We start from the raw sequence: 25,245 nt of genomic DNA, 5'->3' as shown, positions 1-25,245 counted from the left end.
GACGGAAGAAGGGCCCGGCAAAGAACAAACTTGAAAGACTCGCCGCGCTCTATGTCGGCGGGTACTCCGTACAGCACGCTGCGTTCCGCACCGCATCGTGTCGTATCGTACGAGTGTACCGCTCGCACCGCGTCGGCCGTCGTCCGTGCCCTTCCCTTCCCTTCCTCCTCGCCTCCATCCATCAGTCAGTCACTCGACAACACGCGTACGGGACTGTCGTTCGCTTTTATTAGACTCTTGATATTCACGCGGACAACTGGGTCATCGAGTTTATGTTGCACACTGATTGAACTCGTGCTGTTTGTGAATGATTTTCGTGATAGTGATTATTGTTTAATCCTAGTGTAATAACAAATAAGCGGTCCTTTTGAAGTGTGCGGGATGCGTGCGTGAGCGCAGCGCATGACGTGCTACGAAACATTGAGAACTCCGGCACCCGCCGCGGACGCCCCCATGGCGCACCACTTTGTCAAGTGGTGGCGCAACAAGTTTAGAAATGGATATAAGAAATTCAGCAGTAAGTAACATTGTCAAAAATGCGTTTACCGTAGCTGAAATAGTAGCATTTCGTGCTGTTATGATAGACCTACCTAGGTAGTTATAGTAACCGATCCAGCAATCGAATGTAGGTAGGTACCTATATTGGTACCTACGTCAACCGTGCAGACATTAGTGAATCCATAGCTAGTAGGTGTACACATAGTGTATACATAGTATAAGAGATAAGTGACTTTGATTACTGTAGATTTGGTACCGCACATCCAGATGTGCGATGTGCATGCATACCTATAGCTTTAGATGGGCTATTGACGGTATTGTAGATAAGCACTTCAATAAGATGTTAAAACTAATTATTTCAATACAGGAACCATGAATTTTACAGAACAATCAATTTTATCTAACAAAAGTAAAAAAGGACATGTTTTTGAAATAAAGACAAATAAAATAAAACAATAACCACCACTTGTCTTGGTAAGTACTCAGTTACGCAAAATACAGGTGCAAGTAGAACCTGAATATAGTGTGAGCAATAATAAAAAAAATTAAGTAGCTATATTCTCTGTCGACATGGCCTCACAATTCAGATCAAAGGAGCCGCCACCGCAATATAAAACAAGAACGATGTAAAAAATCACAGCGGGAGGTTAATCCGAGGCTAACACATAAGTCGAAAATTACACTCGCGTTTTAATGAAATACCGACAAACATGTTTTGATGTTAAAAAATGACACATATCATCTACGACAAAGTTTAAAGATTAACCACAGAGATCAAATTTGATTTAACTACCTAGTAGGACTAAAAAGTTAGCGACTTAAGTTTACTAGATAGAGTTTGTTGAGGAGAAACTTGAAACCATGGGCATAAAACCCGCCTGTAAGCAGCTATATTGGTCTAACATGTTGTTAGTACCTACAGCAATTCAGTACTATTGTTGCATTGTGCCCTCGGCAAAGCTGATATGGTTTAGAAAAGTACTATATGGAGTTGGCAACGGATCTAACATCATGTCGTAAAACCATAACAGAAATTCCAATGTAAGATCAAGAGATACATTGGAGAAGTCCTAAGTAGCCATTTACCAATAAACCTAACCAATTTATCATTTCAAAGAAAGAAACAATATTTCAAAATATTCGTGAGGATCAAAAAGGCGTACCTACCTAAACGGGATCACAGACTACCCACCAAACAGTACTTCAAAGAAGATATAATCGCTTTGATCTTCTATTTAGATACGGAATATACGAAAGTTGAACACTTCAATTAGAACACGATATCTAGAACATCTTTCATTTTAATATTCCCGTACGCACGTCAAACCCGTGAAACGCAGTTAATAAAGTTTTCGTTGTAAACCGAGCCCGTGCCGCTCATTTGATTAACTTCAAAGAGAAAAGTTGAAAGCACGTTGACGAAGCGGAGACAATGATACCTTTTATTTCAACATCAAAGAAGTTGCCGCCCCTGGTTTTAAGCTTGGAACTTCGAGTATAGAGCTCAATAATTTATAGTAACAGGCAGAACAAAGATTAAGAAAAGGCTCATTTTGTAAAGAACTGTGTACTTATAATTTTTCAATGCAGTCGTTTTAATTTCGTTTACAACTGGCGTGACTCCAAGCAAAACGTTTTGGATAGTTTTCTAGGTGATAAACGTTTCTTTGGATTAATATTTACAATTCAAGTCATATATTTGAACACAACAGATGACTGATCGCAGATTTTAAAAAATATCCTTACAATGAACGTATAAGGCTGATAGTACATAAACATACATTGTAGAAGTAAAATTATTATTCCATATATAGACTTATATGTAGATAAGTAAGCCAGTTTGTTAGGAAAGTTTTAATCTCGTACGGAGATGAATGAAACAGGAGCCGACCTCGACAAAACAGACGCGCCGCGCGCCAGTTCACTCGCTGCGTTCCTTTCCTTTGATTTAGTTTATCAAGGGTATCATATTCCATTCCACATACCTGTCCTATTTATCCAAAGGGCTTTTAAGCGACTTTAGATTCTACTACTGAATGTATGTACGTACTTACCAAATTCTGATTGGACTGATGACAAAATTCGAATTGGTTGGTGAACAAGTAAATAGTCTTATTCAGATAACTGGCATAAAAGCAAACCTCTCAGAACGATCAGTCTACTTTACCGTTTAGTCTATTTTGTATATTTTTTGGTCGAAGAGTAGCTACCTAATTGAAGCATTGCTGTTGTACAGACGCCTAAAAATATATATATTGAATTTTTATGAGAGAAGAAAAGAGGCTGAGATGTGACATAATCTGCGAGCTTATAATAATGTAATAATCTTCAAACGTTTCATTCAACATTTCAAATCCTACATGGAGTTGCTGCCATCGTTCGTCTAACTAATAATCAGATAAACTAATACTTAATTTGCTAACTTAATAAAACGAAATTGAAAATAGGATAATTGCTGTACTAAAGTTTATAACGTTGCAATGGTTCATAAACTTTATTATAGAAATTAAAATAGGTAGGTAAGAGTTGATCATTCAAATGTTTATATCGCGTGATTAATTTCATTGCTCAATATAAGCGGGACGCGGGGCTAAGACCTGAACTGAACAACTAAAGTTATAGGGGGAATAAAACCTACGCTCATATTCCCTACAGCACATCTTGTGCTACAATAGCTTCATTCTAGATTAGAATGAATAATAATATTATCCCATACAAATTACTGAGAGAAATTTCAATACTTATAAATAGAGGTCTTACCACTACAGACCGAACGTGCCTACTTTGCAATTAGTTTTGAGATTTGAATATTATTTAAAATTTCAAATCCCAAACTAATTGGTAAAGAACAGAAAATGGAACTTTTAGTGAATGCATTATCACAAATTTCATTAGTAAAATAATCATAAACGATTTAACAGGGAATAAAAGCATAGCAAAACATCAAATCAAACAATAATACACCGTAGCAAGACAAATTTTAACGCGTTGCTACAACTTCAGCTAGCGAAACCAACGATCATAGATAAAAGATCGGTTTCTTTTGAGAAAATAACATTAGCGGCAGATGTGGACTGTCGGCTGCGAGCCGGCATTGGGGCCGATCGGCTCCGGGCCTTCCAGGAAACCGCCGTAACTCGCAACCAGCACCGCGACCCTTCGTCCCATATACCTTTTGGAGTCTGCCGACGACTTGTTAGCATTCGTCGTATTTTACTCGTCATTGTACTTATTTGTATTGTATTATTCCTTTTGCTATGATTACAATATCCAGCGCATTTTAGTAGTACACTTTTTTGTACCCCGTGCTGCTAATTCTAGTGTATTTCTAAGAACAGGTCTTACTAAAAAAATATATTGCTTTGGAACAGAGTTTCATAAATATCTCTAATAAAATGCGGAGTCATAGGCAACAATTCTTTCATAGCCATTACGACAGATTTTTATATTTTCAGTCGGCACGGAAAGCGAAAGGACAGACACCGAGGAGTTAGTGGGACGCGCCGCTTCTCAATGTTCTGCACCCCCAGACCTGTTGCCTAGCGAGGCTAGGGCGCTTTTGCAGCCTACAACACCCCCGCCACGGCAAATTCGGGGAGTACCCGAACCTACTTACAAGCCTCCACCATCTCCAATCCCTATCGACAATGATGAAAAGCAACCCAGATTGCGATTCGAGGTAATTATTTTTACACGATAACTGCTGTAAGCCCATTTTTGCTTTGCGGTCCTGTAATTTTTGTTCTTTCATTCGTTCATTCTCTGACTGGCTATTTTGAGACTAGTATTTATCATTACAGTGTCGTTTTAGCTTTCACGTAATGAACTCGCAACATTTAGGAGTCTAAGTATCTTTTCTGCAAACTATACAATTTATAATAGGATCTCTAGCTGTAGCTCAAATTTGCATCGATAACACTTTTCATTTAAAACGCTAAAATTTTTATCTAAAATTAAAATCTTAGCAAACTAATGGCAGCAAACCCAAAATACAACAGTTTAGTTTGAATATTCCGCTAGTCCTGAGTGCCGCCGTGAATAAACGATAGAAAGTGGTGATAAGGACGAAACCAACATAATCGTGACATTAGATATTATCCAAGCACGCAATACTTCTTTTAGGCTTCGAGCTGTACGCAATTTCGTCAAGAGAATCACATGGGTCCCATTAAGGAAAAGTCAATGTCTAGATGGGTGTACTATGTTTTACATCAGCGGGTTCGACAAAAAATTTTTATCGACCCATAAACAAACAATGTCTGGGTTGTAGTCGCGAATTTTGCAACACGTCATCTATAAAGATCGTAGTTCGTACCTATACTAACGTTTTCGCAGTTTTATTGCATTGTATGTCTTCCTTTTGTCATATCACTTTTAATGTCATGGACTATCTTCTTATGTCATCAGGTAAAATGCGTTTAGTCTGTTTATCTCACAAATAAGTATAGTAAGTACCTTGTATATCAACCTAATAACATCGAACCGTAATTCATTGAATAATGAATCATCTATTTGTGTCGCGGCCCAGCGTCGTCGGCGCGGGCGGTTCGCCTTTGCCTCACGTATCTCATTGATCGTAAAGGCGCGGCTAGTTTCCTTTTAAGAACGAGATAAGGCCGCCGTCCGAAGTATGCTGCGCGCGCGCCGCCTGCCGAGACGACCGGCGCCGCAGGTCATCTTACATTGCCTGTATAAATATAAGATAGCATAGCGGACGAATTACAATAAAACGTAAAGTATTAGAAGCATTAACAAAGCACGTGATACCTAGACACTAAATTATAGCTATTGTAATTGTTAATGTAAACACCATGTTTTCAACGTAGCAACGATTATTAATTATGGCCGTACCTGTACCTACCCACACACTAGCGCCACCATCACATTTTTATCAATTTGGTTTATTTATTAGAGAAAAGTAAACAATAATCTTGATTGACAAATACTTAGTGTGTGTAACACCAAGTATTTGTCAATCAAGATTACTGTGTAAGTTAAGACTAATATAATTTTATCAGAAAGTATTAGTACCTGTCTATTAGTTTTAATTGTTGATAATGTAGTTACAATTTACTATACGGATATTGGTAGCCACCGCTTTCCGTTCACTAAATTGTGGTAATTTGGTACTTACCTATGAAGAAAACTATGTCAAATAAAATCCTTTGTTTGTCAAGTATTTTTTGTTTTCACAACTAAATGTGACGGTGGCGCTAGAGTGCGGTAGTAAGTAGGTACTTATGGCCTGAATTGATTTTTGCACTAAATGAAGAATACCTTTATTTGTCGTTATTTGAAAGGTTTTCAATAAATAAATAATTGATTTCTTCCTTTCTTTAAATTCAAGTTTTTTTTTCCAGGAGCTGACCTGCGATGTAGAACTTAAGCACCACGAATCATCCAAACAACAACCACTCCAGTTCTCTTTTACTCTTTACGACCTTGACGGACATGGGAGAATGACAAAAGATGTAAGTTATTGTTTTAGACTAGGTAATTTGGTAGATATAATAAATCAAGTATATTGAAACGACATAACACACAGTGTACAGAACTGTTACTTAAGTACCCATTTGGAAGAGGTCCATTTCCATTATCAAATTATTTGTTGATCGAGAAAAACAATAACAAAGTTAGTAAACCAATAGTGTCTAACGATACTTGCAACATAAATTCTATTAGAAGACGTCAAACACAGAGTTGACATGATTAGACATTTTTCTAAGTGCTAAACGTTCAACTGTTCTTCACAAGTTTTGTTTAATCGCTTGTTTTAGGACATAGCTGGCATCGTGTCAACGATATACGAGTCGATAGGGAAGTCGGTCACAGTACCTCATTATGGCTCGAAAACCATACAAGTGCGGCTAACGGTCGTACCGGAAGATGGGAGCGCACGAACTCCGCGGGAGAGGCGGGAGGGGAGGCGGCGACGGCGGCGAGAAACCACAACCGCTGCGCCCGCACCTCCGCCCGACTGCCCCGACAGCGAGGAAGAGAGAGAACGGCTGTCTCACGACGACGACTCGTCAAAGTCTTCCTGCTCCGGCGACCGCAGATCTCAACAACGACCGCAACCTATAAGCAACCCTCGACCATACCGACATCATCGCCGGGAACATAGGGAAAGAAAACATACTAAGAAAAGGTCCGGCAGCTTACAGAGACGGGAGCTACTTGAAATTATACAGGCTAACATGGAAAAGAACCATATGAGCTTTCAAACCTCAAGGTCAGTTGAACACGATTTAGTCAAATTGTTTGCTAACAACACAAAAACTAAATTCTACTCACATACTACCAGCATGCAATCTACTATTATCATATTTAACATATTTCTACCTACCATTATTTCAATACCACAAGTAACAATAATTAAAAAATACCATTTAGTTATCAATACAATTTTGTATTATAATTTGATTTACATAACTTATTAGCATTTTTGGTCTGGGAATAAATGTTTAAAAGTAATAACAACTGTCTAAATGTTAATAAAACACATTATAGTGATATTAAAACTAGTATTTTTTTTTTCAGAAAGACCAGTGATCCGGTTGCCAATGAAGAAGAGATAACGACGAAATATCAAAAACTGCGTAACAGATCATATACAGTGAGTGAGAAACCCGTAAATGCATTCCAAAAGACGAAGACTGAGAACATAGGAAACGGCTACCTGGATTTAGCGAGTGGGGGCGATTCTAATTTGTGCCGGTACGATAGGTATCTACACGCCGTGATATGTTCATCAGCTCGGCATGCACACACGGGCTACCACCAACGACAAACGCAGACGCCCCGAACCCCGCCGCGCCCCTCAAAACTCCCGCAACCTCGCTCGCGATCCCATGACATGCCCAACCATGCGCAAACGCAGCACCCTAGAGTCCTTCAAATTATATTCTTATAGAACTTAATAAAGGGCATTGTCGGCGACGATTGTCCTTCTCTCTATTTAGTTATGAGAACATGCAAATTTCGAGTTACCAAGTGCTGTACTGAAATAATTTTAGAAAATATAAATTTGACAAAACATTAGATTTAATTAGTTTTGTATATTAGTCATTAATCAGTATTTATTCATGGCAATGTGTCTTATAAATACATTTTAAAATAAAATGGCAAATATTGTAATAAGTTTTTGTCTGTCCTAAAACATTATGGATAATAGTAATAGATATAAATGGACATTTTCTTCTTAAGAAATTATTTTGATTTTGAATCTTAACAATCCTATACCTATTTGCCTTGTATTTGGGTGCGATTCCAAAATTTTGATTTTGTTCAGTTTTCCGAAAAATAGGGGATTTTGTTTATGGCGCATCCATAACGATTGAAAACTTTTATATCTGTAAATTGTCTCACTTTATATTAATGTATAATACCTTTATCTCATCCTAGACCTCGATATAGACCACGAAGTTCACAGAGCTAGACCATGACAGTAATACTTAGGTATAAAAATAAATACAATGCAAATAAATATAATGTAGTTACATAATTATAAATTAAAGTATCTGTGAATGTCACAAAGTGTTATACAATGTTGGTTGGCTTTATAAATAATTTGATATTTTGTAACTGCTTTGTGGAGCACTTATGGCAATGTGCCTTAATATTTGTAATTTATGTAGAACTCAAACTCGTGCTACTCAAAATCTAAAGAAACATTGGTTTGAGTGACAGCGAAAGTGTTAATTGAAAAATCTTGTCCATATTTATATCTGTGTATTGTTAATAACAAAATGCTCAGTAGATGTAATTTGTAAAACTCATTTTCGAGTTTAGACTGATTTTAGAAATAAGTGTTGAAGTACTTGAACAATGATATTTTATAAGGGAACTGTTTTATGTATAACGATTTATTATTACTTGTACTTAATCAAAGCTGTTATGTGTATACTTTTTCAACGGAACCAAGTATCTTATGTCAGAGTAAAATCTCATTTCTCATGTTTATAGTACCAATATCAGTATTCTTTATTCTAAACATTAAGGGAATGAATCTCTAGAAAGTTATTATCTACCTCTTACTTATATAATGTATTATTAATAATTTATTGACATCCGAATCCTAATTTAACTTTAGTTATAATTTAGCTTGTATTGTGATAATTTGTTAAAGTTATAGGGTCACTCAAAGATAAATTAGATGTACAGTTATAAGTGTACAAAGTGCTCGATCTTGTCAAAAATATTTATTAATTTGAAATATAATCTTGAGATTACTTTACAAGGCTGTACTTTCTCATTTGGGGTAATCCTCGCCTGAACGGCCTCCTCCTGCATGTAAACCAAACCGTCGCAATTAGCAGCACAACAGTTGTTATGATAATAGTAACTTCTCTGGGTAGACTGCATTTATTAGCTGCATATTCATCTGGCGTTATGGTGACCTACAAAACAAAATTCGAAATTAATGATGACGCGCCGGCAATTAAAAAAAATAGTATTATTGCCAATAACTTGCATATGTTAACATTGAGAAATCCCATTTAAATTGCTTCAATCATTAATTTTTTTATTTTATTCAGAGCCCAGGATAAGAGTATTTTAATGTGTCATAAATATTAAGGAATAATTTTGATTCTAAACATACCAGCATATATTTTGGTTCAAATATGTTTCTCATATTGAAAGAAGGCACAGAGTGCTCGTAGAAATCTATATTTTCGTCTTCGTAATTATAGGAGTGGTGCAGAAGACATCCGTAGTGAGTGTGACCACCGAATGCTGCGCGAGGCTTTAGCTTGGCAATTATATCATCAGTAGCTTCTTTAGACAGCGCATCTATTTTTAGTCTGAAAGGAATGTATTTCTCAGACAAGGGAGCTGCATCAGGTTCTGAACATACTGCATCTGATAACCTATACAAAGGAAAATGCTGAAAAAAATCATAAATAAATGTATGAAACCAAATACATTGCTTATGTTTATAATATTAGTATTGAAGTATGGATATAGTTACAACATTTACCTGAAGCATTATAGGTCGACTATAATTTAATGCAACATCATAATTAGTATCACAGCTTTTGTTGGCAGAACACTTCAGAATATCTGAAAACAATTGTTATAAATATATTTGTTCTAACTAAAGAGTTAAGAACTTACGTAGGTAGTTCTTGTATTAATTATGTACTTTATGTACACTAACTAAGAAATATAATCCATAATTACTATTATCCTCAAACAGGACTCAGCTACACACAAAGACAACTACCTGAAACATTGTTTATTTTACTTCTAGCTTCCCGACACATGCGACATGAGTCTCCCTCGAGAGCCAACGAATTGATCAGCACAAAATGATTGTTCTTTATAGAGAGCAGCCGGACAGACGGTGATTTGAGTTGCTCTGAAAATCTTTCCGCCGAGCCTGGTTTGATGCTAAAATAAAAACAAGCGTTTTCAAAAGTTCTATATTTTAATGGACTGCTTGTAAGTTCCAACTCTTACACTCTGGCGAAATAGTTTCTAGACCGCCTCACAGAGCGTGGTTAATATTACTAATGTACTAAATTGAAAACACAAAAGCCATGCGTGCAAAACTCGCTCGACATGACTATAATTAAGTAAATAATAATAATTGAATATGCTAGGTATTGGAAGAAGGAAAAGTGTACATTTTTGGTGTTGATTCTTGAAAAATCTTAACATGAGTAAGTACTTACTTATTATGAAATCCTATGTCATGATTGCCAACAGTAATATACATTGGTATATCATGAGGTAGTGGAAATGTGTTATGAAAACGTTCCACATGTTCAGTGAATTCTTCGTTAGTACAGTATTCTCCTTCATCAAAAAGGTCTCCTGTGGAAAAAATAGTAACGCGAACTATAACATAAAATAATGAGTGCAAGGGCAAATCTTACAAGTTAAAAATTTACCTGTGCAGAAAGAAAAAAATGGTAGTAGGTATATTCAGCGAATCATATATTGCGGTTATTCGTCTGGCTGTGAAGTCCCATAATATGAGCGAGATATCAAAATCATGTAGTTTTTAGGGTTCCATATCCAAATAGCAAAAACGGAATCCTTTTATAGATTCGTCATTTCTGTCTGTCTGTCCGTCCGTCCGAATGTCACAGCCACATTTTTCCGAAACTATAAGAACTATACTGTTGAAACTTGGTAAGTAGATGTATTCTCTGAACCGCATTAAGATATTACACAAAAATAGAAAAAAAAAGAATAATTTTTGGTGATTAGAGGTCACATACTTAGAATTAGAACTGAATCTCAAAAATTTTTTTTTATCAAATCCATACATGTATCTATGGATAGGTCTTCAAAAATGATATTGAGGTTTTTAATATATATTTTTCGTAAACTGAATAGTTTGCGCGAGAGACACTTCTAAAGTGGTAAAATGTGTTCCCTCTGTAACTTCTAAAATAAGAGAAAGATAAAACTCAAAAAAATATATGATGTGCATTACTATGTAAACTTCCATCGAAAATTGGTTTGAATGAGATATCTAAGAAGTAGTTTTTTTATAGGTACTTCATAAATCGTAAACCGCAATTTACCTTTCATTCAATCAACGCAAATATAAAAATACACAAAATATGATCAACAAGAACTTCTATGTTATTTGCTGCTACGGAACGCCCTTAATGGACGAGGCCGACTCACACGCTCGGCCACTTTTTTATTAAAATTGTTATTCCATGGTTTAATTGATGTTTAGGACATACACGAATATTGCCGATATTACTTATATAAGAAAAAAAATCAATTAAACTATACAGTTATTTAAATACCTTTCATGTTCAAGGTGCACAGTATCCTGTTTTATTCCATATTAATTTATGAGCGAATTTGAAAACAGTATTGTTGTCTTACCTAAAACAAAGACAACTTCGGGTTTGTGTAATGTTATTATAGCTTTGAATGATTGATACATTTGCCACTCCCGTCTCCATTTCTCAAACCAAAAACTTTTGCGATGTCCCAGTAAGTGTAAATCAGTTATCACAAGGGCTTTCAGAGAGGTTGCATCTATCTCCGATCCTTTTGTAGGAAGCCAATCACACTGGAATTATAATCAGACACAGCTAAAACTTAAAGTATACGAATAATATTAAAAAATGTAAGCTATATAAGCACAACAGGCTCGTTATATACAAAAACAAAATTACCTGTGATATGACGACATAGTAAATAAGAAACTCACAATAAACTATGGTAAAAAATATTCCACAAATAAGTATAGCAATCTTTTTTATAGCGAAACGCTGCATTATGTTTGGTAATATCAGCACACACTAACATCACTGGCTGAACTGTTTATCTTATCTAATATCATATAGATAATGGTCCCAAACAGGCATGTTAAGTTAGAATAAAGGAACAGAGAATACTGACTTTGATACTGACTTCCCATTAAAGCGTAAACGGTAAAAAATAATACCTGCTGACTTGAAATATCTAAAGCCATTTGATAATGATTCTTAATATGATGTATGTAAAAATTATTATTGTTTGTCGGCAAGTTTACCACAACCTTAGCACGCCTCACCATGAGCACACAAACGCAACAGATAATAAATAAAAAATAACACACGGAAACTTACCACGGTCATTGGTCACTGGCCACAAACAAACACATAAGTCGTAAGTGCTAGATTTGTTGTCCAACTAGTACATATTAATTCTGTGAACATAATACAAGGGACTAGGTACTTGAATTTGATGTATAATTTTTTCATACTTCATGTTTCATACTTAATTAACTTTGTATCGCACGATTGAAAAATTGATTTGATATTTCATAGGTAGTAGACTAATTCATTAAGAGTTATTGTCCCTTTGTAAGTTAAATTTATAAGTTTGTATGCGTCATTCATCAGGAACCCTGTCCACTAGGTAATCAAGTTTCTGCCCAGGAACAAAAAAGTACATCCGGGAGCGATCTAGTGAGAGTGAAAGCGAGGCAACCTGATTAATCGAAGTTGACTTGATTCTGAATGTCAGTTGCCATTGCAATCATTATTGGATTTTTCACTCGTGAATCGTAACACGAGTTAATCAAAGTGTTGAATAGAGTGGGCGTCTAAAAATGAGCATATCAAGTGACTCTGGCTGGAACTCTTTGCGACGGTAACAGGGGCTATTTGGAATGATTTTAGGTATGTTAACGCACCGTTGACTGTCCACGTTTTTAGTATCATTAGTCACCGCCTACACAACTAAGTAGTCTATGGTTATACCTATTTAAGCAGGAAACAAAAACCGCTAATTTTAAATCTGGAGCTATTATACAAATTTAACTGACTGTAATATTGAACATTGGTGTGCGTGACTCCAGCTAGAAAGTATATCCGACAGAAATATAAAAAAAACTATAATTAGTGCCTAATCAGCTATGTATGTGCCCGGCATAAAACATTTGTCTGTTGTATTTTTTTTTAATGGAAAAATCTCATTCTGCTGGAGTAACGTTGTTCTAGGAAGAAAATTTTAAACTAATAATCGGAGAGAGAAATATTGTTCATGGTCAGGTAGTTTATGTGTGTGGAAGTATGTGCAGCAAAAATATAATTTGTGCGTGTTCAGGTTATGGAAGTACTGAGATTTTTGCTGGAGTAACGTTTTGCAAAATCGTGTTTCTCTTAAACTATTACAAGTACGCATGTAGACTAAATACTTATTCACTCGTAAATTATAAGTATTTTCATTAATCTAATTATATGTGCCATGAGCACAAATCAAGAGCTACTCGAGTATATTTAGTCAACATGCATGCCCTGTAATGATTTAAAAGAAACACGATTTTGAAAACCTTTCTCCACCAAAAATCTCAGTGCTTCCATAACCTGAACACGCACAAAGTATATGTTCGCGGCACATACTTCCACACACATAAGCTACCTGACCACGAACAATGTTTCTCTCTCCGATTATTAGTTTAAAATTTTCTTGCTAGAACAACGTTACTCTAGCATAAATCGTATTTTCCATTAAAAAAAAAACTACGACAGGCACAAATGTTTTATGCCGGGCATATACATAGCTGATTAGGCACTAATTATAGGTTCTATTTATATTTCTGTAGGTGATACTTTCTAGCTGGAGTAACGCACACTGAACATTGATTTATAAATGACTAGCTGCGACCCGGGTCTTCGCTCCCGTGGGAATTTTGGGATAAAAGTACCCTATGTGTTATTCCAGGTTATATTCTACCTGTGTACCAAATTTCATAACAATCCATCCAGTAGATTTTGCGTGAAAGAGTAACAAACAAACAAATATACATACACACACACATACATCCTCACAAACTTTCGCATTTATGAGGTAATGAATAATCACAGATTTATAAACGCTTAGCAGCGCATAAATGAACGTTTAAGTTCAACAGCAGGCTTATGTGTCACGAATAAACATTATTTATATTCCAAATGCGACAAAAGAATTGAAAAAAGATATATTTAGCCTCATTTATTTTATACGGAACTTCAATCATTATAATAGCAAAAATATGTAACATTATATTAGTAGATATTACAAGTCCTAAAAAAGTATAAAAGTCACAATGTCACACAAGTCAAAAATGTTAGATAATGATAGCATTCTCAAATGAGTGTTATTAAAAATTAATATACCTACATTTATTCATATCTCATCAGATCTATCACTACTAATCAACTAATAAATTGTTACTTTATCCTATAAGGCCTACGCAGCCAAACAAAACTAGACATTACACATGAACATTGAACAAAAATGCATTTAGGCGGCATTTACAATCACAACTCGGAACAGCGTAAAATGTTAACTAACAAAAACGTAGAAGTATAGAATTGGTCATAAAATAGTCTTCAATTATTATTTAAATTTGAATTGGCATTGGACAATTGGCCTATAAATCCAACATGGTGTAAAAAAATCCGCAATACGTGGCAAACCGACCCTTAAAATCGAATTGTAATAATACTTCTTCACATTAAAGTTATGCCGTAATTTTGCGAAATATAGAAGTACCTAGCTGTGATTAAAACTTAATACTTAAACCTTAGTTTTAATATATGGACTTTCACAAAAATGTAATGTGAAAGTAGAAGTATTTTTCTCATCGGTTGCTTTTTACATTTTAATGTTCTAATAGCCAATTCAACATGGAGTTCATAATAATATGTCTTACTTGTTATTATGGTTTTTTATCATTTTTTAATCAAGTTTAACAATTCAAAAAATAAGAATCTGTTTGAATCCAAAGAGGATACAGTATCACGTCTACAAAGTATACAGAGTTAAGAGTCGAATACTCGTAGGAAGCTATAAAATATTAGAAAGTTCATTAAATGAAACTATACTACACTACCAAAAAATTATAATACATATTTTAATCATAAGATACATAACAAAATCAATGCATGCATAACATATTTTTGGTATAATTTAATACTTTAATAAAATAATTTGGTAAGGGCATTCAAATCAGAGTAACAAATTAATTAAATTGTAATAATAATTTAATTAATTTGTTACTCTGATTTGTTTATTGAGTCTGATCTGATTATTTCTAAAACTATACTACTACTACTTTACTATATTACTACTACTTTACTATACTATAATAAGAAAACATAATTCCCATTTTAGGAAAATACTTAGTATAAAATATTACTACGAGGCCCGCCTCGCTAGGGGGCCACCATAATTTTAAATTAATATTTAAAACGATTGTAAAACAATAAAGAGCAGGTATATTCTAAATTATATCAACTGTGTTAACTTTGATTGTATATGAACACAGATTATGTAACAAGATCAAAAGTGATGTGTTTATAAAGACCTTAACATATAATATATGAAAATCGGCGTAAAGACAACATTTAATAAAATAAAATTGGTACTGTACCGGAGCACTGTACAGTTGGGATTAATTTCATTACATTATAGTGTTATAAAACGTTTAAAATCAGTTCGAACAAAGTTGGCGTTGCTATGTTTTGCCATAAAATTTGCTGTTCAATAAAAATATTAGCAAATTAACATTGATTTTAGCTTTACCAAACATGTCTATAATGGCGCATCCCTCATACTGTTTTTGCAGCAAATCCTGTATGTCTACTTCAACTGACTCCATTTCTACACCCATGAACTTGCCTTTGATGGTGAAGACGCCGTTGTGGTCGGTGGGCGTGATGTCGAACTGCACGTTCCTGAACTGCGACGGCGACAGACCGGCGATCTCCAGCAACACGCCTCGCTCGAGCAACTTCGTACCTGAGTACTTCACGGTCAACTTCGATTTTAACTTTTGTATATCCTTTCCTGATCTTCTCAGGCAAGCGTGAACACTTCTGTAAAGGTCATTTTACGCATATTTAAAACTATCTTTTGTTTCCCGTCTCCAAACGAATGTAATATTAATTAAACTAAACTAAAAAACCTGCGCCAGTCTGTTCAGAAATATGACTTACAGACAGACGGAAAAAACATTTTGGCTTTTATTAACCCTATAAAATCTCTTACATTTGCTACATTTAGTTTATTATATAAGTACCTACTTTACTTTTGTCACAATGTACAAAAGGAAAAATTCAAATTACCTTTTGCCTGCATGAAGATTCGCAAGACAAGACTTGATATACTGATCGTATGATTGACACTTTTCTTCGTAGTATTTGGTTTTCTCCATTAAACTCTGTTTAGTGCGCGTGAGTGTTGTTAAAGCCCTTCTTTGAGCTTGTCGGTATTTGCCCTTATTGCAGAGATCAAGGGCAATAGAAGTTATCAACGCCTGGTACCCATCTTCCCTCGTGACATAGCCTTCATCCTCCAGCTGCTGAAGATTCCGTCGTAACTTAGCAATATGTTCTCTCAAAGACATTACTTCGTCCGGTTTAGCTTGGCCGGAATAAATTCGCCTCTGTACTTTCTCAGCATATTTTTCTTGCTGTTCTTTTGTAGTACCTATGCATAATGCTTCTAAAAGATGTTCACCTAAAAAAATATTAGCTTGTTATTTTTTTGTATATATGATAGAATGTGATAAGTTAAGTATAACAATGGCAATACCTACCATTTAAGAAGGGGATGATCGCCACGCATAACTCCTTAGTCTTAATAAACAGCTTATTCAAGTCTGTCATATCATCCGAAGGCGCCTGATATTTATTGACTAGTGCCAAACATACTTCTAATCTTGCATTTTCCTCCGGAGTATCTCCATTTATCTATAAATAAAGAGGAAATGAAATGAAAAGCACATGTTATCTTAAACAATACTTAACCGGCGAATATAATTTTAATAGCATAAAATAGAATCATTTATTTGCAAGATTTACATAGATCTTAAGTCAACTGTAACCAACCTGCATGCAGGTGTGCAAATATTAATAACAAATAATACATTAATTTAAAACAATACTATACCAATAAAATATTTATATAAGTTCAATGTTTATCGTTCATATACTCTTTAATATATAAAATCTTTTTCCATCCAACCATTCCGTCAATGTTTTTTTTTAAATTATTTCTATCAGTAAATTTAATACTATTTGGTAGCTGATTAAATATTTGTATGCACATGTGGTATGCATTTTTCTTATAAATATATTTACATCCACGTGGCTGATATAATTTACATAATTTGATCTTAACTGTCTATTTGATACTTGGGACAACAATTAGAAGTAATGCAGATGCTCTTTTACAAAGCAACATAAATGTCTAATATACATACATGGTAAAGGTAATATTTTAAGGTTCTTAAACAAGGGTTCACAACTATCTAAATACCACGTAGTAGATATCGCACGTATGCATTTTTTTGCAATTTGTAAATTCTATCTGCTTCTACAGAATTGCCCCAAAACATTAATCCGTAGTTTAAAACCGAGGACACATAGCCATGGTGTGCTTGCAAAGCTGCGTCTATTGAAACTGTCTAATTCTTCTTAATGCATAGACAAATCTATACAACTTTTTACAAATTTGATTTACGTGTTCTTTCCAATTTAAATGCTCGTCTATACAAAAACCCAAAAATTTAGTAGGTGTCACTTTTTCTTTTTTATTATTGTCAAATTGAATGTCAAAATACATTCAATCTTAGATTGAAATGTCATGTCTTTAGCTTTGTCAAGGTTAATTTTTAATCTATTCAAGTGCAACCATTCAATAATTTATTTTAAAGCGTTATTAACTCTCTGTTCAATATTATCTTTGTCATCACATTTAATTAAGATGGTTGTATCATCTACAAATTGTATATTATATCCCTTTCTTTCTTATGTACCGTATCAATATCTCGCGAGGCGAGCTGCGCCACCGACGGCACCTCCCCCAGCTCCTCCAGTAGTTCGTTCAGGCGGTCGCTCGAGTCCGGAGCTATGATATCTTGATATTCCACTAATAGGGCATGGGTATCTACAATTTCCTGGAAATATATAAAATAAAAATTTATTTGTTGAAAAAACTTGGGAGAAGGTGGAATCATATATATATTCTTTTCTTAATTTTATTTTTTGGTTATTATGTGCGTGTTTGTAGTTTTTTGAATAAACTTATTTCTATTCTATTGTATATACATTTTACGTTTATTCACTTTGTACCCTCTAACGGCATAAATTATGTTTTAGGCTAATTGATCAGTTGTAGTACACCTCCACAAGAATATTTAAATTTATAAGATTATTAAAATAGAAGAAGAAAAATATACGCGCAGAGAAGTATATATGCTCAGCAGTGGGCAGAAAAATGATCATTATTTTTCATATAGAAAAACTATCATTATTTTCTTAATTCTTCAATAACATAATTCTTCAATATACTGGAAGGACGGTGATTAAAATCCATTTCCAAATCTACTACACTTATAAGTCTGTTTGACTGTCTGTTACGTTTTCACGACTAACTGCTGGGCTGATTTTGATGAAACATAGAATTCATGACCTGAGGCCACACATAAGCCACCGCGGGCGGAGCTGTAAGAAAAAATAATAAATAATATATATTTTTAAAATGTACCTGAACTGTAATATAGATATGAGGGTGATGCAATAAAGTAGCCTCAGTGTACTCGTCCACGGCGAAATATTCCTCCAAGGTGGGACCCCGGCAGCAGCGTCTAAACAGTTCCTTCATCTTCTCGTGGCACTCCACTATGAACGAGTTCAGACAACGCAAGTGACTGGATTCCTCGCCAAACTTCATATGAAATACGTTATATGGTTTAATTTCAGATAAATATGAAAAAAAAATGTTATATAGGTAATTTTGCATTACATTAACTTCGCATACTTAAGATAGGTTATCATTATTGATAGTAGTTTGTACTCAATAATCTATGTATCTACCGAGCCTGTGTGATAGACATCTTATAGAATTATCCACGGGAACGTAACCAATTATAATTAGTTAGCTAAAGTAGCGTAAGCTATTCGATTGTTTATATTACAAAGGTGGAGGAAATTTTTGTACTAATGTTATAAAGAGGGAAGATTTATTTTTAATATAATAATTAACTCTACACAATGTATTTTATTCGTTATAAAAGGGTTAATACCGTGAAGAAATGAAACTGCCCAGATGTAATAATAATATTGATGAATTAAAATGCGAAAGTTAAATCTTGGTTTATACAATAAAAACAGTAAGTTAACATACCCCTTTTTTAGCAGCAGAAAAGTGCAGAATTTTAGCAACTGAAGCTAGATTCTTGCGTTGGTCGGTGGTAAGCACAGCGCCATTCGGCATGTTGATAATATGGAATGCGTCGGGAGCCACAATAGCCGCATTCAAAAATTGATAGTATACCAAATTACCAATCACCTAAAAAAATACACGGTACAGCTATGCGATTGTTTATATTACAAAGGTGGAGGAAATTTTTATACTAATGTTATAAAGAGGGAAGACTTATATTTTTATTTTTTTCTAACGAATAAAATCAAAAACTGCTGGACCGATTTTGATGGAAGTCGGCAGAGATAGACCTGAACCCGAAGATCTCATTCAAGCTAACAACGTAGCGGTCGTTCGCCATTATATGATAGTAGCCATAAATAATGGATATAGTATACCGAATTTCAAAATCAACATACCCGTACATGATGTAATCATATTTTTAGAGCGTTCAACATAAAAATTATAATAAATCCATTGGACTTGATTTTATTGTTCGAATGGACCAAGATTTTAATAAGAAACAATATTTCCTTACTATCTAAATTTTTCTGGACGCAATCGGCTATCAGTGAAGTGAAGCGATTTAGAAACTGATAAGTGAGTACAATTTACATATACTCACTTGATTAGAAATACGTTGTACAAATATGTTCCTTATGTACATATAAGGAACACAGTATGTCTGTACTGTTTGAACAAAAAGGTTTTAAAGTAATATTTATTATTTGTCTAATTAACAGAGTCTCCCATTTTTACTAAAATGCCATCCTGAAAATAGTAGCATTTCATGACTTAACTACACATGTCATAAAAAACATTTTTACCTTCAGTATATCCTTTTCAGGTGTATGAGGAAATTTAGAAGTTAAAGATCTATGCAAAACCCTCGCCATATATGTAATACAAAACGGAAGCAAGTCTGTTGATTGCGTTATCTTATCCAGAAACATGACAACAATCTTTTTCAGCTGACTTAAAGCTGTCTCCAGTCGCATTTTCACTTCTGGGTATGTAAGAGCTTCCTCTTGAGATACATTGTAAGGCAGTTTCCTAAAAACAAAATACATATTGCATATTATTTTTAATTTGATTTATCTTTTCTGTCGTGCAATTAAGTAAATAACAATACTTACGATATTTGGCCTGTTTTCATTTCCATTTCATTTCTCCAAGCTTTGTAAATTTCTACTGGACCAGTTTCAATGTTCAGATCTTTGTCCTTTAACATTTTCTCTACTAGAGGGCCAATAATACTCTGTAGGCTGTTTAGACCAGACAATTGTCTAGACAGACTCACTGCCATTTTGAGAACTAGAGGAGTTGAAGCTATAACGTCAAAGGGCTTCACCACTTTACAACTTATTTCTTCCTCTAAAGTGAACCTGAACAATTTCAACAACAAATATTCATCCCTAGCATAAGCCCCAAAATTATAAAGACTCAGTACCACATTTTGAAGGAAAAAGTTTGTTTTGTTCTGTGGAATACAAAAAAGAAGTTTAGATAAATATGTGGGGTTTGTTTGAAGTTCGTAAAACAAATGTTGATAACCATCTAACAATCTTTTACTTTCTTTGGTAAGAGATTTTAGCCCTTTTACTGCTGTTGACACTGTCATTAATGATCCTTTCCCTTCTGAAATATTCTGGAAAACCAACTTAGTCATAGAATTGTGTTTGACCAAGTTGTTCAACTTCAAACCATGAGCCGCAACCTCTTGTAATGCTATCCTATTTTGAACCAAAAGTCCAATTTTTAGGTCCATGTCATCAATCTGTTTAGATAATTCTTGATTTTTTCGAATGGACTGCACCACTTCAGATTTCAGGTTCTGCAGTTCAATTTCTCGGTCATAATCATCAGTTGAGAAATCTAACATAGGAATGAATTTCTTAACTGCTTTTAAGGGTGGATTTGGTGAGTGGAACAAAGATGTAAATGCTTGGCGAGCTCGCCGGCCACGCCACAGAGCTTGAATTTTTACAATTTTATGCTCCTGAAATCAAACGTAAAATGTTGATAATAACTATTTTTTTATGAAAGAAAAAGCATATGAAAAATTTAAACTTACTTGAACTTTATACCAGACCCAAGGATTTTGCTTTCTCTCCTTTTTCAACTTTGCTTCAATTGCCTTCATTTTGATAATGGTACCATACTTTTTATGTATCAAAATCTTTCTCCACCATGCTTGTATTTTAATAACGTACCTTTCATTGTCTTGAAAATATTTCAGTTGGTTTCGTAAGTTTTCCCTAAATAAATAGCCTCTGCAATATGCTTGAATTTTAACAACTGCTTTTTCAATAATGATTTGTTTATATTTATTTATGTGATGCTTATTAGTTTTTTCTATGAGCACACTGACATCTTTTCTACTGAGATATCGGGCATAAGGGACAAAATCCTTGGGAGTCTTCCAGCTATAAGTATATGACTCAATATCAATGTAAACAGTATTTCCTGCATCGGTATGAGAGACAATCCAGGGGCAGATATGATGGCCCTTCTTTTTTAATGCCTTGGAAAACATTTGGAAGTACACATCTTTACAAGAGCTCTCTATTAAACCAGAACCAGACAATAAGGGACAGGACAGTGCTTCCCAAAATTGATTCAGATCATTTTTAATAACTGCTAAGTTTAAATGTACTAATGCATCTGATAATTCCTTTACTTTTAGAGATTCACAGTTTACATCATTGATGACTTCTACTATGTCATCTAGCCAAAGATTTTGTGATTCCTTATTGACTATTTTCTTTTTCAACATACGCAAGTATAAATGTTTCTCTTCATTATGCAGTGGCGATGGCAATTGCAAACAGGAACTCCTGAGCAATGCCATAAGAGTTTCAGAATCTTCGTCATTAACAGCTTTGTTTATATTGTCAATTATTCCAACCACTGAAAATTAAAGTAATCTGATTAATTAAAGTTCCTAAAAAAACAAATAAGATATATTTTAAGCTAAAGGTACATACATTCATCATTATCGTCATCTTTCGTATTAACCATGTCTATGGTATCATGAATGTCTTCTAAAGTCAGTAGAGGACAACCACATTGTTCCTTCACTTTGAACTGCAGTGCATTTACTAATGCAGAAAGGTAACGGCGGCGGCAATGAGGGCGCAGGCCTTGTAAATTAACCTGCTTGGACTGAAGTGAATGCCAGACTGCAGCTTCATCCCCTCTATCAACAGCCAGAGAAATTGCAGCTATGGCTGTGAGATAAGAAACAGATGCAGCTATTTCACTCTCATTCAAATTTTTCTCCAGTTCATACTTTTCTAATTTCATTTCTTCAAACAAAAGCGGCGCTGCAAACTTGTCAATCTTCAAGTTTAGTCCCAAATGGGGATTTGTCAATGCTTTATGTAATTCATCAGGGTCTCCTTCATCCAATGCACGATTAACTTCACATATAGCAGTTTTATGATCTGCATGTTCTAGAGATTTACGATTGCCTTCATTAACAATGTTTTGAAAAATCTTGTGCCAATTTGTCACATTTTCAACATCAACATCTTTGTTGCATTCCATTATTTCTCTAACAACATCACAATAAAAATCGACATTATTATTGTCATAATTTTTTACTTTCACCCATTCTTCGTTGAAAATTTTATGTAATATTTTTAAATTATTTGTTTGAGAAGCAGAACACAAAGTTTTCCACAAATATTTATAATTAACGGCAGTAATATGGCCTTGAATCTCGACTTGTGTAAGAATATCATCATATTCATCCGGAATGTAACTATCATTTAATGAATGGTTCTGAGCAACATGCACTTTTTCAATTTTAGCAGCTTGTAAAACTTTTTTATATTCATCAATGAGCCTGTTCTGAACATATTTCAGTTTAAGATGAGGATTTAACAGTGCAGGAGTTATAGACTTTCCAGAATCTAAAAGTTTATTCAACTCAACTACAGCTTTATAAAAAGCTTCCTTGTCACCTTGTGCAGTATTTTTTGATAAAATGCCACCAATTTTTTGGAATGATGGAAATGGATGTTCACATTTTTGTAAATCTTTGGAAACAGAATCAAGTTCTTCATCTAAAATATAATATTTATTAGGTACAAATTACAAAATAAAATAAAAAAATTACACAACAATATACATAAACTTCTCTCCAAAGTGTTATGCTTACCAGTAAATACTGCAGTTCCAAATACATCTCGAATTAGGGGAGCCTTTCCAAGTTTGAATAAATGAGAGCTGAGTGCATGTAAGCAGTATATCACTCGTGGCATATTCTTTTTATCATAGATATCAGTCGTTTCTGGCTGAAATGTCTGTATTAAAAAAAATAACTAAATTAATTTTTATTTTAAAATATTAACCATTTTATATTGAGATATTAAATATTTTTTAAACAATCTCTGTTGCTGAACATCAGTCTAGTATTCATAAGAATACTAGTCTGTCCAGCAACATAGATATTTATATATCAATAAAATGGGCGACTAGTATTCTAATATATATATATATATAATAGAAGAATACTAGCAGCCCGTACCAGCTTTGCTTGGGTAAAAATACAATAAATTATACACCTAAATCTTCTTCAGGAATCACACTATCTATGAAAACCACAGGAAAATTTGTGCAGTAGTTTTTGGGTTTATCATGAAGAGACAGATGCAGCAGAGGACTTTGTTTTATAATATGTAAGGATAATGATACTGTGTGCATAACATAGCAGGTGAATAAGGGTGGAGGCCATAGTCTATGTATGAAATTGGCTGCTACAATCAATCAATATAACTGTACTGTAACTGACTGACAGGCAATGAACAGCTGAAACTACTGGTGAAGTAATACGAAATTTGGTATGTAGCTTGGGACAAGGCCTTGCCTTGGAATTTGGGACAAGAAGGCCTTTTTAGTAATTATTATGGCCAGAAGAAAAATACTGCATTATTATATGAAAACAAAATTACAAACAAAGCTAATGAAAAATACGAAGTAAGAATGTACTAACAAGAGGCAGTTCTGTTTTTTTTAACACTTGCAAAAACTTGTTAATGTTATCAGTATGTTTAAACTGCACACCCATGATCTGAAAAAAAAAGAAATATAAGACATAAAATTTGGTATATGAAACTACTACACAATAAAATATTTAATTATACATTTTGGTGTGTTTATCAAGTGTAATGTACCTACCTACTTTGTTATTTCATTTAAATTATTAAGTATATATATTTTTTACCAAAGGGGGAGACTTGGCCAGCAGTGGGACAGAATAGGTTAAATGATAATATATTATTTTTTACAAGTTTTACGTTATATTATATAGTATTCACTTACATTGGTCTAATAACAAAATATTGTAACTATTCATTAGATACCTATTAGAAACTTTCTCATTTATGTATGTTAGTTTTATTGAATATTTATCTAAGTACCTTATAACGTCGTTGGTCAATATCAAAAATTTTGTTAATGGGTAATGATTCTGGCGCTATAAAATTTGCCAACTTGGCTAAATAGACACCATTACGCAAACTCTCCTCAAACTCTGTGGCTGGCGGCAGGCGTTCTTTAAGACATGACTCCATCCAAGTTTTAGCCTCTTCCAATCTACAGAGATACTCATAAGCAACTGTTCTTTGTCTGATAACATCCATTTCTTGTCCAGTTTTCCGAACTTCAGAGTCACCTATTGAAAAATTCAAAAGTAAGTTGGAAGGGACCATAATATAGAAAAGTACGTAGCAAATAAATAAAAAATATAACTCACAGTCATCTATTTTCCCAATAAAAATTTCATCCATATCGGTTTCGTTGCTCATTAAAGACACCATGATTTCTGTGATATTCGGCTCAAGACATCAGAATATTGATAATAATTCTTAAATAAAATAACTAATGCACATTAATTACATATAATATACGTGTCTATATAAATAAAATAGCAAAATCAGTTTGCTTCATCAACCAACAACAATTTCTTTCAAAACAAAATTGTCGGTTACAGTTTGTTTGATTGAACTGGATTGAACACAATTATTGAACATAAAGGAAATAAGGAAACGTTTGAATTTGACATTTTGACATTGACAAACACGCTAA

General features: G+C 34.1%; 3 protein-coding genes across 4 annotated transcripts; 1 reads left to right on the top strand and 2 right to left on the bottom strand.

Moving 5' to 3' along the window:
- The first annotated feature begins 261 nt into the window (after positions 1–261).
- Positions 262–8,737, top strand: nkd (naked cuticle). Its single transcript, XM_053764210.2, has 5 exons — positions 262–517; positions 3,954–4,177; positions 5,859–5,969; positions 6,276–6,730; positions 7,039–8,737. Exons 1-5 carry the CDS (start codon positions 403–405, stop codon positions 7,409–7,411), a joined length of 1,278 nt encoding a protein of 425 aa, XP_053620185.1. The 5' UTR covers positions 262–402; the 3' UTR covers positions 7,412–8,737.
- LOC128680803 (metallophosphoesterase 1-like) lies at positions 8,685–12,190 on the bottom strand. Of its 2 annotated transcripts, none has more exons than XM_053764233.2 (7): positions 12,084–12,190; positions 11,353–11,542; positions 10,176–10,317; positions 9,725–9,891; positions 9,479–9,561; positions 9,101–9,385; positions 8,685–8,897 (listed from the first exon to the last, which is right to left on the bottom strand). In XM_053764233.2, exons 1-7 carry the CDS (start codon positions 12,090–12,092, stop codon positions 8,727–8,729), a joined length of 1,047 nt encoding a protein of 348 aa, XP_053620208.1. In that variant the 5' UTR covers positions 12,093–12,190; the 3' UTR covers positions 8,685–8,726. The 2 variants fall into 2 exon arrangements, with proteins under 2 accessions (XP_053620208.1, XP_053620198.1); XM_053764223.2 differs by lacking the exon at positions 12,084–12,190 and adding an exon at positions 11,649–11,899.
- A 1,750-nt stretch (positions 12,191–13,940) lies between these two features.
- LOC128680789 (ras GTPase-activating-like protein IQGAP1) lies at positions 13,941–25,166 on the bottom strand. The gene is made up of 14 exons (XM_053764195.2): positions 24,914–25,166; positions 24,579–24,832; positions 24,152–24,229; positions 23,318–23,462; positions 22,140–23,222; positions 21,227–22,062; positions 20,289–21,151; positions 19,980–20,205; positions 19,135–19,299; positions 18,496–18,675; positions 17,765–17,905; positions 16,544–16,697; positions 16,071–16,464; positions 13,941–15,821 (listed from the first exon to the last, which is right to left on the bottom strand). The coding sequence occupies exons 1-14, from the start codon at positions 24,975–24,977 to the stop codon at positions 15,461–15,463; spliced, it is 4,944 nt and encodes a 1,647-aa protein (XP_053620170.1). The 5' UTR covers positions 24,978–25,166; the 3' UTR covers positions 13,941–15,460.
- Between the last annotated feature and the right edge of the window lie 79 nt (positions 25,167–25,245).

The sequence above is a fragment of the Plodia interpunctella genome, chromosome 2, assembly GCF_027563975.2.
Source record: "Plodia interpunctella isolate USDA-ARS_2022_Savannah chromosome 2, ilPloInte3.2, whole genome shotgun sequence".
Classification (NCBI taxonomy): Eukaryota; Metazoa; Arthropoda; class Insecta; order Lepidoptera; family Pyralidae; genus Plodia; species Plodia interpunctella.
Note: the sequence above shows the minus strand (reverse complement) of the source record. Positions and strands in the feature narration are given on the sequence as shown.